Source organism: Chaetura pelagica, unplaced genomic scaffold (genome assembly GCF_000747805.2).
Source record: "Chaetura pelagica isolate M959 unplaced genomic scaffold, ChaPel_1.0 scaffold596, whole genome shotgun sequence".
Taxonomy (NCBI): domain Eukaryota; kingdom Metazoa; phylum Chordata; class Aves; order Apodiformes; family Apodidae; genus Chaetura; species Chaetura pelagica.
In genome coordinates, this window is record NW_009953725.1 from 207,650 (window position 1) to 223,604 (window position 15,955).

The 15,955-nt window shown below is 36.7% G+C and overlaps 1 protein-coding gene across 1 annotated transcript in view; it reads left to right on the top strand.

Annotated features, from left to right (window-relative positions):
* The first annotated feature begins 5,428 nt into the window (after window positions 1-5,428).
* Window positions 5,429-15,955, top strand: part of JAK2 (Janus kinase 2) — a 44,313-nt gene continuing 33,786 nt past the window's right edge. Inside the window, exons 1-5 of the mRNA XM_010000640.1 lie at window positions 5,429-5,501; window positions 7,269-7,519; window positions 13,710-13,833; window positions 14,542-14,659; window positions 15,179-15,324. Of these exons, the coding sequence (XP_009998942.1) occupies window positions 7,300-7,519; window positions 13,710-13,833; window positions 14,542-14,659; window positions 15,179-15,324 (608 nt within the window). The 5' untranslated portion in view covers window positions 5,429-5,501; window positions 7,269-7,299. The remainder of the gene's footprint in view (window positions 5,502-7,268; window positions 7,520-13,709; window positions 13,834-14,541; window positions 14,660-15,178; window positions 15,325-15,955) is intronic.

Here is a 15,955-nt window from a genome sequence, read left to right on the forward strand (position 1 = left end):
CCCCCCTCCCCCCCACGTTGTTTTGATGCTAATAAAACCAAGCTGTGTTGGAAAAGAATAAGCCACAAAATAAAAGTAATTGTCTTAAGCCGTGGGCGGGAAAGAAGGGTTTTTAACATTGTTTTGACACTTTTTGTCTTTACTTTATCTCTTCCTCCTTCTGTGTACCTCCTCCTTGCCTACAGGAGACTAGCAGTGTCACTGCCCTTCCTTTCCTCCTTTTCCCCCTTACCCCCCTGCCACATAATCTGCTACTCCTGGTTCACAGGAAGAACATTCTAGCTCTTCAGCTGTGAGTTTCTGCACACAGTGTAAACAAATATGACAGTTACTGTAGAGGCAGTAGTTCTACTAACCTCTGACTAGGGAAGTTGCCTGACTGGGGAAATGAGATAAGAAGGCAAGAAAAAGGGAGATGACAGAATTCAGAAGAGAAGTCCAAAAGGGTTCAACTTTTTAAAATCCAGGTCTTGGGAAAAACTTCCTGAACAACTGCAAGCTGCACAGTTTATCCTAATAGCCAAAGACAACTGGAAATAAAACCTTGGATTTTCTACCAGGATATGTCTGCACTTGATGAAACTGTTCTGTTGTTATTTGCTCAGAAGATACCTTTTTTTATAGACTCGGAACTTCAGAGCCCTCCCTTAATTGGAGAGGATAACGAGCTTTGTTGAAGTTCACAAGTACCAAACTACGGTAACTGGTGGGTCTTGGCTGTTCTTTCCTCCACAGTTAATCTGTTGAGAGCAGACCTTTACCTGAGAAACTCCTGACTACTACAGGAAAAAGGACAGGTCTTTGGAGGCTGAGAGAAGAGTAGCAGTTTTGAAACCTTTTCCACTGTGATATGGCTCGTATCTGCTGTGCCACTGTTCAGCACTCTCAGACTGCAACATGAAATGTGTTTGACTTCTGCTGGCTTAGTGTAGTCTACTTGGTTCTTGGCAGCATCTGCTAAACTGCCATCTGTTTTGCAGCTGTTGATTCTACTCCTTGGCCACGCAGTAGTGTGGCAATGACTGTTGGTTCATGTTTTGACAAACCCCTCTTCAATTATGACAGTGGGCATTACATTTGGAAAATGATAGCTTGCTTTCTTCAAAACTTTTTTCTAGCATCACCTCCCCACTACCTCAATCTTGCAGTGTTTAAGAAAGCCAAGCAATTTGACGGAATACTGTGCTGCTGTTGCTGTTATATTTTTTGGTTTTGTTTGCACTTTCAATGTTCATTTTAACATGTAAATAGAGCTATACCTCTCATATATGTTCTCTAGAGGTTGTTGAAGGGATTTCCCCCTAGATGGTGTTTTCAACAAAAATGTCTTTTAATAAAGAAGTATTTCTTCCTGTTTCAGTGGTGAGTTGGAATATTTTTTCCACTTGGAAATGTGATTTTTTTTTTTTTAACCTTTTAAAATTGTCTTCTAATTTCTTACTAAGTCACTGGTAGTTATTTTTACATAGAAACCGGTGCTTTGATTGTTCAATATAAGATAGTGGTTCTCCATTTTGTAACCAAAAACCACAAGGGAGAATGAGACTAGTAGTGTTCAGTTCTCAGAAACACTTTTTGCTTTTGAGTTAATTTGCTCCATGCGTGCCTGAGCATTGGCAGTTCTTTCCTTAAAGAAATCAAAGAATCAATTAAGGAAGATGTATTTTCTACTAATTAACTCTTATCTCATGGTCTGAGCTATTAAGCAGAATTGAGTTTTTAGTACAGTTCATGAAGCAAAGTCTGGTACAATGTGGCATGCTTGTGAAAACATAATTTAGTCCTACCTTTGCTGCTGTCTTTCATTGCATCACTTTAGGAGAATCTGAGGAAGAGATCTAAGGGAAACGGGGGAAATTGGTGACATTTTTCACAGTCGTCAAGTAAAAAGCCTTTCTGATCTATTGTTATTTTTCCTATGTTCTCTGTGTATATAAAGCTGTGCAGATAATGGTGGCTCTGAACGGACTACGCATCCTTAGATGCCACTGTCTGAGGAGATAATCTTTGCCAAAACAATTGTGCAACCATTTAAATTGCTTGGAGACAGTATTTTCCTGAAAATTATTAGCATGATGAAACGGAAATATTTTGCAAATATGGACTGACTTTTGCTAAAGTTCTGATGGAATATAAGAGACCTACTGCTTGTGGCATGTATTTAATTTGATTGCTTTTCTAGTAACACCTACTTGGCAGGTGGCTGTGATGCTGAGGCTTCTGAGATGTTAATCCTGCTTTTCTGACAGCACCCCAGGTAGTGTGCTCACTGGGATAACCTAGAACAAGGGCTTCATTCCCTTGTGAAGAACTTAGAAATCACAATTATTTATATTTTTCTTACTCCTAATAAGTATGAAAATATTGAAATTCTCCATAATGACAGCTCCTATTCACTTTGTCCTTTTTGTCATGCAAGAGGATCAGGCCAGGATCATTACTCTTTATTTTTACAAGAGTTCACAGACTCTTGTTGAATTGTTGATCTAGGCAGTAGTTCGCCAAGTTCTGAAAACTGTAAGCAAATGTTATCTTTGCTTCTCCACTTTTTTTAGCATATGTTTTGTCATTGATATGTTAGTCTGTCATCTTCCTCCTGTATCTGCTTGCTACCATGTGCATTCAAATTTTGATATATTAAAAATCCTTGTGTGATACTAGTATACAGCTTATAAAACAGGAAAATTCCTTTGGAGTCACTTTTTGAAGTTGTTTCTTGTGTGAGCAGTTGTTCCTTATGTCAGTGGCGTTACTTTGTGGCAGGACAATGTCTAGATTCCCCCAACAGGCAGAACATATTAGAAGAAGACCATCAAGACTGAAGACATACTTTCTCTAAAAAACACCTTTAAACATGTTTGCTATTTTATATTTTTGTGAAAGCTGTTTTTAAAGTCAGAACAAGTATCATCTGGGAAAAGACCAGTTTTCTTGATGCAGAGGTGATGCATTTAAAACACAGATTAATTTAGCATCTGTTGTCTAAGAAATGGTTAAGTTCTCAGATTTACCAGAGTGCTTAGTATTTTTAAAGATATTGCTGAGCACTTTGGTAAAATCAGTCAGAAGAGTGTTTTCTCTTAATATGTGGTGGCAAGATGTGAATTTTTGCTGAGAATTTTTTGTGAAATACTGGCTGATGTAGTGTGTTCTTATGATCAAAGAGTTCAGAATCTCATGTTGGTCCATTAAGGACAGTGGCATTTGTGGACATGCTGATGTTTTAAAAATACAATACTTTATTGCATGTCAAAGTAGCATATGCATTTGGTTCCTTCAACTTAGCATACTTTTGTGTCTAAAAAACCCTACCAAAATAAAGCTGCACCCATGAAGCAAATCAGACCAGATATGCAAGGAATACTGCATGTTGTATGCAAAATATGAATACTGTTACCTTTTTTCAGATTTTAAAGTTTTCATAGCTTAACAGGCCACGATAGGCTCATGTTATGGGAAAGTTTAGTTGAGCTCCATTTGTCTGTGTATTCAAACTGATCTCTGAAGACTTCAATTAAATACTAGGTATACATATTAAGTGTCAGCCAAACAAACTAACCAATACAATTACAAGTGGGAAACTGACTGACTTTTTATATAAACCCAATCTTGGTTTGAGAAATAAAAAAAAATATTTTGGTGGTCTTGTAAAGAGACACATAATGCCCTTTAGAACTTCCTGATGTTCTCCCATTACTACGGAGTAATATAAGACCTCTGTGTTTCGGGTGAGAATTTTCTATTCTTACTACCTTTACATTAGCCTGCTTTATCAAATTTTTCCATTTGAAATGCAAACTGCAGTGTCACTGAGCTTATTCAAAATATTGCAGCCTTATTGCACTGGGCTCTGCTAGGGAGACAGGAGAAGTGATTCGAGTCCTTAGCTAAACCTGGTTTGTCCCGTCAGTTCATCAGCAGCTATCTCATGTAGCAAATGATGTTGTGCAATTGAGCTGGAGTTCATGGAGAAACTGCATGATTACCTACAGTCAGGTAAATCTTCATGCAGTTTTTGCCCACACTAAAGAGCCCAGCTGGCAATGATGTATGCAAGGCAGTTCTGAGCATGGAATAGTATGTTTAAAATGGATAATAATTTAGAATACCCAGCGATGCTCCACAGTCTGAAACCTGCATGAGCCAGTGGTGGTTCTGTGCTTCATTTGAAGCTGGTGCTCTCACATCTGTGCATGTAGAAAAAGTGCTCAGTAGGTCAATGATGACTGAACTTACCCAAACAGTTCCTCCTCTCCCCATCCAGCACTTGAATACAGGTCTGGAAAACTTGCTTAGACTGTACTGGGACTTTGGATCAGATCTTAATTGGCTGGCTAGACAGCATTTGAACTAGAATCTCTGGAGGTGCATGCAAAATACACAGCTGTTCAAACAAGGCAAAACCACCTATCTCTAAAGCCAGTATTACAAGGGGAGAAACACTAATCCTTACCCTAAGTCTGACGTCTTTGTGGAGAGAGGTTGAATTCACTGTTCACTGAGATGAGTTCCTTTTTGTTGAGATATTAATGATAGACTCAGTTGACATTGCACATTGTGCTGAGGAAATTGTGTTGATTTGTTTTAATTCTCTCCTGTCCAGGATGATTTCTGTCTCATAGTCATTGAATATTAAACTTGAAGAGTTCTTCCATTCTGAATTTTGCCTCCTTTGACCATCTGTTGTATTTTTTCCCCTCTGTTGAGTTTTAAAATTAATTTTTTCTTCTCTATCAGGCCCTTTCTGTGTTGGGAGGGTCACAACAGGGAATGCAACATTTTTACACTGGTGCAGGAAGCTACTGTTGTGTTTAAGTGCTTTTCAAATGGTGTTTCGTGCAACCATAGAAATGTTGTGCAAAGAAAGCAAGGGTGGGTATGCTCTTGTTCTTCCTGCTTTGAGACACTCTAGAGTTAACTTCCACATGAATTGAGATGGGTGGCTGCAGTTTTACAATAGACTTAATTGTTCTGGCTAAAGGGAGTATTACTACATGATGGGAACACATCCTGTCTCTCTTTGTAATTAGTTTTTCATTTCTCTTCATGTTATGCCATCAACAGTTTTTTTAAACTGATGCTGTATTCACAGAAATAAAAAACATGGTAAGTGCAAAAATAACACTGGTAACTATATTTCAAGTCCTATGTCAGTTTCAATACTCCAGTCTCTATCTAGAACTGGGAAGCAATCTCAGTACCAACTGACATTTTTTATTTTTTTTTAATAACTTTGTATTTAAAAAATCTTTTAAAAGTTCTTTGCAAAGAAGTCTCAGTTTGGGCAAATGAGATAGAAGTCATTCTGTCTGCACCTGATCACTGATTTTAATTCTTAAATAATGTTGTATTATGTATTGTTCAAGGCTGGGTTTTTTTGTGAGCTTGTTTTTTTTTTTTTAATATTAAATGTTTTGGGTTTTTTTTAATTGCAGGTCAATTATGTTCCACCACTGCTTGTGTACCTGCTTTCTCTGACTTCCTGTGGATACCAGCAGCAAGTGAGTGTCTTCTGATGTGCTTATTTAAAGGGCTTCATCACTCTCATGTTTCATACAGAGGTTTCTCAAGTGATTAAAGGTAACTTCCAGTCTGGGATTTATGTCTAGTGAGAGAATGCTGATTTTGAACCCCCGAAGTTGTATGTTTGAAGTGATATGGCTTAAGAACCTAGCACTGGATGTTTACCTAGAAACTTCCAAAAACCCCCAACAAAACAAAACCCCAAACACTGAAGGCAGGAGAGGATAGTTTTCAATGAGAGAGTTCAGATTATGCAAAACTAGTAGAGCCCATAGCTCAGATTATCTGTAAAAGGAAGACATACTGTTCTGAATGTGGCTTTGAATACTACATGCTTCCATATGTCTGTTGCATCAGCACCTTGACATAAAAGACAACTTTGAAAATTATTGACGGTGAAGAGGTGACACAGTTACCCAAAGAGTATCTGGAGTTTTTTCACACTGTCACATGGAACTTTTGAAATTAGTGCAACAAGAATTGAGGTAACATATTCTGTTACAGTCTATAATTTACATTTTGTATTGCACTTTGTAGATATTTCACATTCTTAAGTATGATTAGGCAAGGTTTCTGGATTTTTTAAATATAGAAACAAGGATAGAATGATGCAGGTTTTTTTTAATGGTAACTGTGTTTGTAAATACACAAAGCTTATGAAGGAGAGCTAAGCACAAGCATATCTGCTTACCTCACTTTTGAAATTGGCCAGGTTTTCACTTAGTTCTATGAAAAATATTTCCATTCAGTATTGAATACACATAATAACATGTGACCAAGATTAAAGGATCTGTCAGTTCAAATGAAGGCTTATATTCAACAGAGGGTTAATATTACAGTGTTTTAGAAAAGTTACTGTGGTAATTAAAGAAGGCTTCCTCTGGAGATTAAAGCTGTGAATGTTTTGTATAAGCAGATGGTAGAGCACAAGCAGTACTTACATATTATAGACAAAGGTAGTGAGCAGTTTTAAAAATACAGTGTTTTGAGTGATGTGGTGGTTATTTCCTTCCAAGAAACATGGATGTCTTGATGGGTTAATAGAAGTGCATTTTTTCCTTAGTTGAACGCTTACTTGATATTTGTGTACTGCATTTGCAGCTGAAAGCCCAAATTTCTCATTTAAAGGTGACTGGCTTTATGAGTGATGCACAGGAAATATATATGCCTCCCTAGGAAGGTAATGAGTGACACTTGCACATAGAAATGTGGATATTTATGTCTGTCATACACAGGCTCTTTGTATTGCTTAGTTTGTGAAATAAAGTGATGCAATTATCTCTTGGTGATTGTATCTTTTTTCTTTTTTTCTTTCCTTCAGAATTACCATTGTGGTAACATAGTTTCATCCTCCTGTATGTGTAATTTAGTATTTTTATCTATCACATAGCTCATGAAATTACTGTTTTCCTCCTTTAAGGTGTTTAGCCTTTTTTTCTGCTGACTTACCTGGTGAGATCCTTAGCTTACATAAATATATAGTCATACACTCACTCTTTCTTCAATAATTGTAGTTAGGAACAAAAAAGTTGGAAAAAAATGTGTTCCAAACAGTTTTTTAGTGATAAAGCAACAAGGCTGTGGAGTGAATCAAAGAGAAACTCAACTTTAGTAAACCTTCTAAGCCACTGTCTTGTCCTCAGCTGTTAATATTTATCATGTGTGAGAATGGTACTATCATGAAGTAGGAGTATTACAAGCAAAACCAAATCCAATTAGTCAAGAAATACTTCTGTTTCTTTTAGGCAAATGCTCTGAACACAACCAAACCAAACAATGGCCTGTCTTACTATGACAAATATGGAAGATACAGGAACTTCTACTGTCCGCCAGAATGGTGACATTCATGGGAATACCAGTGCACCTAAGCAGACAGAACCATTTCTTCAAGTGTACCTTTATCATTCTCCTGGGAAGACAGGAGGAGATTACCTTCAATTTTCAGCTGGAGAATATGTTGCAGAAGAGATTTGCGCTGTTGCCTGTAAAGCTTGTGGTAAGTATATACACAGCTATTTTCCTAACAAGATAGTAAGATTCAGCTACCTGAAAGGAAATTGTAGTGAGGTGGGTTTAGGTCTTTTCTCCCTAGTAACAAGTGGTAGGATGAGAGGAAATCACTTCAAGTTGTGCCAGGAGAGGTTTGGATTCACTGTTAGAAGAAACTTCTCTGAAAGTTGTCAGGCATTGGAACAGGCTGCCCAGGAAAGTGGTTGAATCACCATTCCTGGCTGGAGGTGTTTAAAAGATGTGTAGATGTGATGCTGAGGGACATGGTGTGGCACCAGATGTGTTTTAGCACCAGACTCAGTAGAGTTAGGTTATGGCTTGACTTGTTCTTAACTGTCTTTTCCAGAGAAAACAATTGTATGTGGTTTCAGGTGTAATGAATTTCAAAGAAAGGCTTGTGCCTCCAAATCTTTATTTTCCAGTGGGTCACAAATACGAAACTGCTGACTGAGTGTACATTGTATTATCTGAAACATCTTATACTTTTGTGATTTTGTCTTTTGAATGCTATGCTGTTTGCAAATACGGTTTTAATGGCTTTACCTTTTGGAGAAATCTGTACATTTTTTCTGTGCTCTTGTATGGCTCGTACTGACTGAGTTGCATGCTGTGAGTTGGTAATTTGCTTGTATATGTTAGTTTCACAAAAATTCTTGTGGGTTTAAGTTCCAGTGTTCCTTGGAGTTCTTTAGATGTGGCAGAGGCTGACTAGGGCTGAGTTTGTACCGTTGTATTTCATGTCATGTGAGAGCTTCGGGCAGATAAGGATGTACAATTAGTTCAGCAAAATCACTGACTGGGATTGATTCTAGGAGACCACGAGGAAGTAGTACGGTGTTCAGAGGTTTGCAGAATTTCAGCTGTGTGAGACTTTGCTACTCTATGACCTTTTAGGTCTGAGTTTGATAGAAGGACCTGAAAGTGTTCTCTAAGTTAAGGTATCCTTTTGTCTTGAATTGAGTTTGAGGCATGCATGTAGAAGCTAAGCTTTTTCTTACTTAATTTAAACACAGCTTTACATCTTTTGAAAAATATAATAAATATGAAACTTACTGTAGGCTTGTATTTTTATATGGAAAACTGTCTGAACATGAAATATCACATTTTCTAACCAGAAATGTAAGAATCAATGAAGTGTCTTGAAGTAAAGTTTGTGTTTGCTATACAGTGTCATGTTTCAGCTCTTGTGTGTTAACTAGAAATTGCCATGTAAAAAATGATAAATGTCACACTAAAACCAAGAGAAGTCCTTGCTCTCAGCCTAAGAGAGAATGTGGAATTACAGGAATTTACTGTTGTTGGAATTGAAATGTAACAGAGAAATTGTTCCAGAGATTATAGAACCTTTGTGTTGTATCTCCTAAATTCAGCATCAGAGACTTGTTTTCCCAATTTGTTATTTTAAACCCTTTCATTTTCTCTGCTCTCTCAATCTTAAATGAAATTTCTCTATTATGCAGTTTTTAATGCTTTTAAAAGCAGTTTATAAACTATCAAGCAGTCAAGGCCATTCAAACATGAGTAGTAATAATGGTTAAGGAAAGCCATCAGAGTTAATCTGAGAGAGTAGTAATGAAAGCTTAATGTGATATTTTACAAAATAAATGTATGTGATTGTTTACAGAATAACTGTAAACTTGATTTATAAATTTGTTTTTACTCAAGTGTAAAATCTGAAAAACATTTAGAAATCTGTGTTTTAAAATTAGCAAATGTAATCGAAAACAATATTAACTGAATTTTGTTGTGTAGGTAAATCAGATACAGACTACTGGGAACATTTAAAGTATTTGAATTTGAATCTTGAATGTATTTATTTGTATACAGAATAAAAGATATTTTACATACTACATTAGTGTATCTACTCTATACCAGTACTTTTGCAGTAAGCTACTCTCTAATCTCTTGTAAGTGGATTTATTAGTGTTGTTTTTTTTTATCCTCAGGTGAAGTAATTAAATTTAAAAACAAAAACAAAGAACAAAACTGGACTGTACACTGTACCATACCAGAACAATACATTATACACAAGATGAATATTACATGGGAAAATAATTGTATTTTAATTTTTATACTAAAAAGTTGTGGATTTATTCCTCCAGTTGAATAGTATTAGTAAAATAGGTATGCATCACATGTATCTGAATTGTTAGCCATAGCAAGGTAGAGAATCAGAATCCCTCTACCTGCTGGCCACACTTCTTTTGATGCAGCCCAGGATACAGACATGGAGCCATTGATCACCACTCTTTGGGTGTGACCGGTCAGTTAAACACTTTCAAGGGAGAAAGAGACTGTGTTGTGTGATGTGATGGTTGTGATGATGTGAAGTACCTCTTTGCTTGTGTGCTTCAGAGGAGATTCCATTAGAAGCTAGAGAATTTTAAGTGGTTTTATCCTTAACATGTGGAATTTCCACAAGTAATGTGGCTCATTGTTATAATTGATTTTAAATGCCCACCATGGGTTTGGGTTTTTGGGGGTTTTGTTTTGTTTTTTTTCTTTAGTGGTAGCCATTCCAGAAAATCATCATAGAGCACTCTCTCAAGGTGAGGAATGAGTTAGTCAGAACTCTGGGCAGTTCTGTTTTGCCAAGAAAGGAAACATGTGCTTTGATTAACTATTCAGAAAACATTTGTTGACTGGATAGCAACATTGAATGTGGTATCAGGGTTTGGTAAGTCTCCATGGTGTATGAAAGAGGAAGTTAAGATGGTATTTTAATGTAAGAAAAGCCAAACAATTTTCCTTCTGGTGTGTGCAAGACTTCATACATTTATATAATTTACTTTGCAGTTTTGTATGAGAACTGACTAATGTTTGTATTGGTCTTTGAAAACTGGAAATTTAAAAATTATTTTAAATCATAAGCTCCATGCAACTAATTGCTTTTATCTGTATATGTCTAGTGACTTATTTATATGCTTGAATTGATAGTTTCATAAAACACTGTTTCTGCTGTAGGCTATGCATGGCTTCCATATTTCATAGTGGCATCATGGCTTTTTGTGATTTACAGTTTCTGGGTTTGTGTTTATTTTCTTCACAGAGGGACGTTACCTAATGAAAATATACTGTATGGGTGAAAGGGTGCCTAATGCCAACAAAGGAGGAAGTACAGAAATACTGTATTTCCCTTAGCTGCTTCAGGGTAAATGAAGCTATGTGATTTTTCTGGATAGGGAGCTCTAAAATCATAATGAGGAGAGGAAATGCAAATAATTCCTTTCTTCTAGGTTTAAGGAATATGTTTTTGGTGTGTTTCAGCCTTCATGATGTCACTTGACAATCTCTGTCGCAAGATGAGGTTCCTTACATACTAAATAAAATACTTGCCAAGAGGTAGTAATGTTTTTGTCTTTGCAATAGTCCAGAAAAAATATTTTATAGCCCTTGGTGTAGAAGCAAAGTGGAGAACAATTCTGCTTTCTTATGTCTGAGTCACTATCTCCTCTTCTAATTAATCATGAATTGATTTAATAGCATGGTTAGTGCTGTGCAGAAGTCTAAGGGAGGTTTTTTAGTACCTGTTATGAACAACTGTCCTGACTTGTGTAGAAAATAAATTTCTCAGAGGTTTTCTCTTCTGTTGATATGTATAAACTTCCTCAGAAGACTGATTTCACCATCTCCCTCCACCTCCACCCATCTTTCTGGTTTTTATTGTTTCTGGAGAAAACACTTAACTATTGCAGTTATCATTCACTGGAAAAGTCCCTGCAATTAATAGTGCTGGAAATAGTTACACAAAAAGAGACAATTCTGGCCTGTCTGCTTTCTTTAGACTTTTATGGACTCTGATAAGGGAGTTTGCTCTAATTGTATAGTTGTTTAACTTCTTCAATGTAGCAATTTTATGGCACAGACACGTAGTTCTTAAGGAGGAGCAACAAAAAGACAAAAATAAAAGGAAAAAATTTATACCTTATGAAAACTGTGTAATCTATATGTCAGTGACCACTGGCAGTGAAAGGTACAATGCTGAAGTATGAGGGATGGATGAATGCACAGTTTACTTTTCATGCATAAGACTGCAAAGAGGATTTTTTTTGGCTTGTTTGTTTGTTAATGCCAACATTACAGATTGGTAGGGGGAATTCCAAAGTCATGCTTCTTGCTTAGTTAAGTTTCAGAACAGCAATGATATGATCCATATTGAAATTTTTGTGGGTTTTGTTTTGGTGTAATTTTTTTGAGAGGGGCAGTGATGGTGGTGTTTGTAATGGATTTGATGAAATACTGCAACTTAACTTTTGAATTTTAGAATATGCCTCAGAAAAATTTTATTGTTCAGCATAGGATTGTCAGTTGTTAGAGGAAGCTTATAAGTGAGACTGGGTTTTGCCTTGAATAGAATCCTGAAATAGGTTGATTCACAGCCATTATACTGTAATTGATCTGAAGTTATTTGGGGTACAGATACCTCACAGCCTCAAAACTGTTAACTCAGTTGTTGCTGCTTTACAGATAACTGATGGGTAATGTAATCTAGTTGATTCCACTTTACACATCAAATGAAAACCATGGGATGCACGGGATGGATTTCTTTTGAACTCCATAAAATTGAGTTAATTTGATACTTCTCAAAACTCTGATGCATCAAATATGTCTTACTGCATCCTAAATTTGCAATATCCAGTTTTGCAGCCAATCCTTCAGTTACTAGCCCTTTTAGGGAATTCCTTCTTGTTTTTTGGTTCATTTTGGATTCTCTTTTGTTACTTTACATAGTGCTTTTGATTTCTGTAATTTTTTGTAAGTCTGTGACTGCTTTTCATAGAAGTCATGTGTTATGACCTGTGGTTCTGGTATGTTTTGGTGAACTTTAGTGTCAGATGCCTCTACAGTTAGCCTCTAGATTTCAACAGCTTACTTTGACATCTGCACAATAGACCTCTTGTTCTTAGGCTTACTGGCTCCCTGCAGAGATAAACGCCATTTTTTAATGAGTTGAAGCTAGTTATTATTTAAAACGTAATTACTTTTTGTTGAACAAGCTCATGCGGTGTTATATGTGGAGTTGATTAGTTATTTCTAACTGATTGTCTTACGTGTGCTTTATACATGATGAAAGAAGCATGGTTACCCAAATGCTCAGAACAAAAATAAAGAAATAAGGGATTTATATTTTTTTTCGCTCCTGGTTTCTTCTTTCATTCAAAATCTTTGGGAAGAGTTGTGAATGCTTTGCCATTTCCCAGAACTCTCTTGTCTCTTCACGTAATTTTAAGTTAATTTAGTCACATTTATCTGTGATTTTTTGGATAATTTTTGCCTTCTGCCCCTAAAGTGTCTTGCTTTAATGTAAACATAGTTTGCTTTCATTGTGACCTATTGTGACTTTTACACTGTAATTTTCATCCCACTCTCTGACCTCTATAGACTTGTATCTCTCTGTGTCTTCAAAATTTGTTTGTCAGTGGTTGGAGTTAATTTTTTTGTGCTGTCAGTTCTAAGGCATTTAACCCTAATTGTAGCACTGACATCACATGCAGCCATAACACTGCAGTGTGGTATCTGTCTCATATTAGGCTGTGCTTTCAGCTGGGATGTTCCAGAAGAGTTTATGTTCTACTGATCTACATTGTTGGTGATTAAGTAGGATCTCTTGTCAGTTCTCATTGGAACAATCCTGAAATACTGATGGAGAAAGGTGTTTCCAATTTATTTTTAATTAACAGTATGTGTTTGGTTTGGCCTTCAGCTGAGCTGCTAAAATGAAAATGGCAGGTGGTCGTGCTAGGCCTGATTACTTTCTTTGTATTGCTTTACTTCTAATTTTTAATCCATCTAAAATCTTAAAATCAATGCCTACATCTGTTTTTGGAAAAGGTAAGGAAAAAGGTTGTTACTGTTACTAGCTGTTACTAAACTGAGATGCTAAGGAGTCACTGTGTTAAATATCATACAGAGAAAATCTTGTAATTTAACAGTGAAGTATAGGTTAACAGGTGAGCACAGCCTGTAGTCAGAGAACATAAATGTAGCAATGAGAAAATAAACCAGCAGAAACAATCTGCAGATTATGGGGTGATGATCGCAATGCTGTTCACAGTGATAGAGTAGTTGGAGAACATGTGCCAGTCTGCTGCTTCTAAACCACAGTTTGTTATTTCTTTAAGATTATTTGTTAAAACAGTTCCCTATAGATGTTTCTTTCTCTGTTCTTTGTTTAGGTATCATGCCGGTGTATCATAACATGTTTGCACTCATGAGTGAAGTAGAGAGAATGTGGTATCCCCCAAATCACATCTTCCATGTAGATGAAGCAACCAGACTCAACCTGATTTTCCGGATAAGGTAATCTGAGTCAAATGTTACATACTTTTCATGGTAAAACAAAATAATTTGAGAAAACAGAGCCAATGAGTTATTTAGTTGAACCATAGTTTCTCTAAGAAGTTACAGAGAGCTTGTTGGTGATACCTGGATAAGAGATAGATAAAAGAATCAAAATTATTGGGTTGGGTTTGAATAACATATTTTATTGATAGTCTGTATACCAAAAGTTTGCCATGTCAAATTGAAGAAACAAACAATAAAAAATACAGCAGAAGTAAAAATAATATTTTTTCTTTATAGTGATGCATCTCATCTGCTCTGTGCAGTAGCAGTTCTGAAATGTGAAGTAATTAACCTGTGTATTCAGCTGGTGTCTGTTTTCCTTATATAAAAGATTTTGTTTGTTTACATTGCATAATATGGCTTAAGTGTTTCTTTAGGAACTGTCTCAAAGATGACTGGAAGACAGAAACACCAAATTCTCTGTATTCTGGTTGGTGAGGATAACTTTACAGAGCTACTTATTCCTACCAGTACAGCTTATTGCTCTGCTTGAATGTTGCAGTACATTAAGGCAGTAAGAGCTGCATCCAAAGCATTCATTGGACTGACTGGGGCCTCATACTGGTCTTCCCGACTAGTTACATGCCTAGGAAAGCAATAATGGCTGGTGTCAGTAAGCTAAAATATCTGTTTATTCTTGTTTTCTTAAACATTTCCTGACAGGTTTTATTTTCCCCACTGGTATTGCAATGGCAGCAGCAGAGCATATCGGTATGGCATTCTTCGAGGTGCAGAAAGCCCTGTTCTTGATGATGTTGTCATGTCCTACCTATTTGCACAGGTGTGATTTGTTTGATTATTTCATAATGCAGATTGGTAGAGGTTTTTAGTATTTATTCCTTTTCACACCTTCTGGTAGTAACTGTGTACTCTTTAGTGACAGCTTGAGCTCCTCTCAAAATGAAAATTAAATTTCAGATCATATTGTGTACTTGGAGAGATTAAGCTCAAGTGACAATTGTGGGGAGAGCAGTGAGAGTGTAGCTCCTTTCTCATGCCACTACCTTGTGGAAGTCTTCTGTTTTGGGTGGACATGATGTCTAGCAGCATCCTCCCCATATGGACCTTTTTGAGATTTTAAACAAAAATATTTGAAAATAGTGTTTCTAAACATGATGGTAGCTGGTAGCTCTAATGAACATGGGCAGGTTTTTGTGAACAAAGGGGTTCATTCAGAAGAATGCAATCTTTAAAAAAGAAAAAAAAACCCAAACAAAAAACCCCTCCACTGCAAAAAACTTTAATTGATGAGCAGCAGTGCTACAGTTTTATTTTGCTTTCTTGTATTCTTCTTTATCAGTGGCGAGATGATTTTTTGGATGGATGGATTCAGATGCCTGTTACTCACGAAACACAAGAAGAGTGCCTAGGAATGGCAGTTTTGGATATGATGAGAGTGGCCAAAGAAAAGGACCAAACCCCACTGGCTATTTACAATTCAGTCAGGTGACTCCATACTCAATAACTGTATAACACCTATCTTATATCTAATCCAAATATTTGCTACACATTAGCATCTGGGAGGAGATGCTTATTTGTTGGTGTTTGATTTATTTTAACACAGTGACTCCATAAATTTGCTTGTTGTGTTAACTAGAAATTAATAGAAAGCTTGTATCATGATGGCCGTTAATGTTTTTGGGTGCAGGATTTTGTTCTCTTTATGAGAGGTAAGGCAGCAGCTTCTCAAGTGGGAAAGAATCTAAGCAAATATTTGAGTTGGGAGAGACCTCTGGAAGTTATCAGATCCAACCCCCTGTTCAGATTGGAGCCGACTCCAAAGTTAGGTGAAGTTACTGGCCTTGCAGCCAAGTTCTGAAAATGTCCAGGGATGGAGATTCCACTCTGTCTGTGGGCAGCTCTGTTCTGTGTGTGATCACCCTCATTGAGGAAGATATTCTGTGTATCTCGTCAGTTTTCTCTGTGATACTGATTCTCCCTTGCCTCTTGTCCTTTCTCTGTGCATGTCTCCATAGCCATCTCTTAGTTTTAGACAAGTTGCAGAACACCTTACTCGACCATTTTTTCCAGGCTGAACAAATCAAGCTTCCTTATGACTTTTCTGTTCTGTCATGTG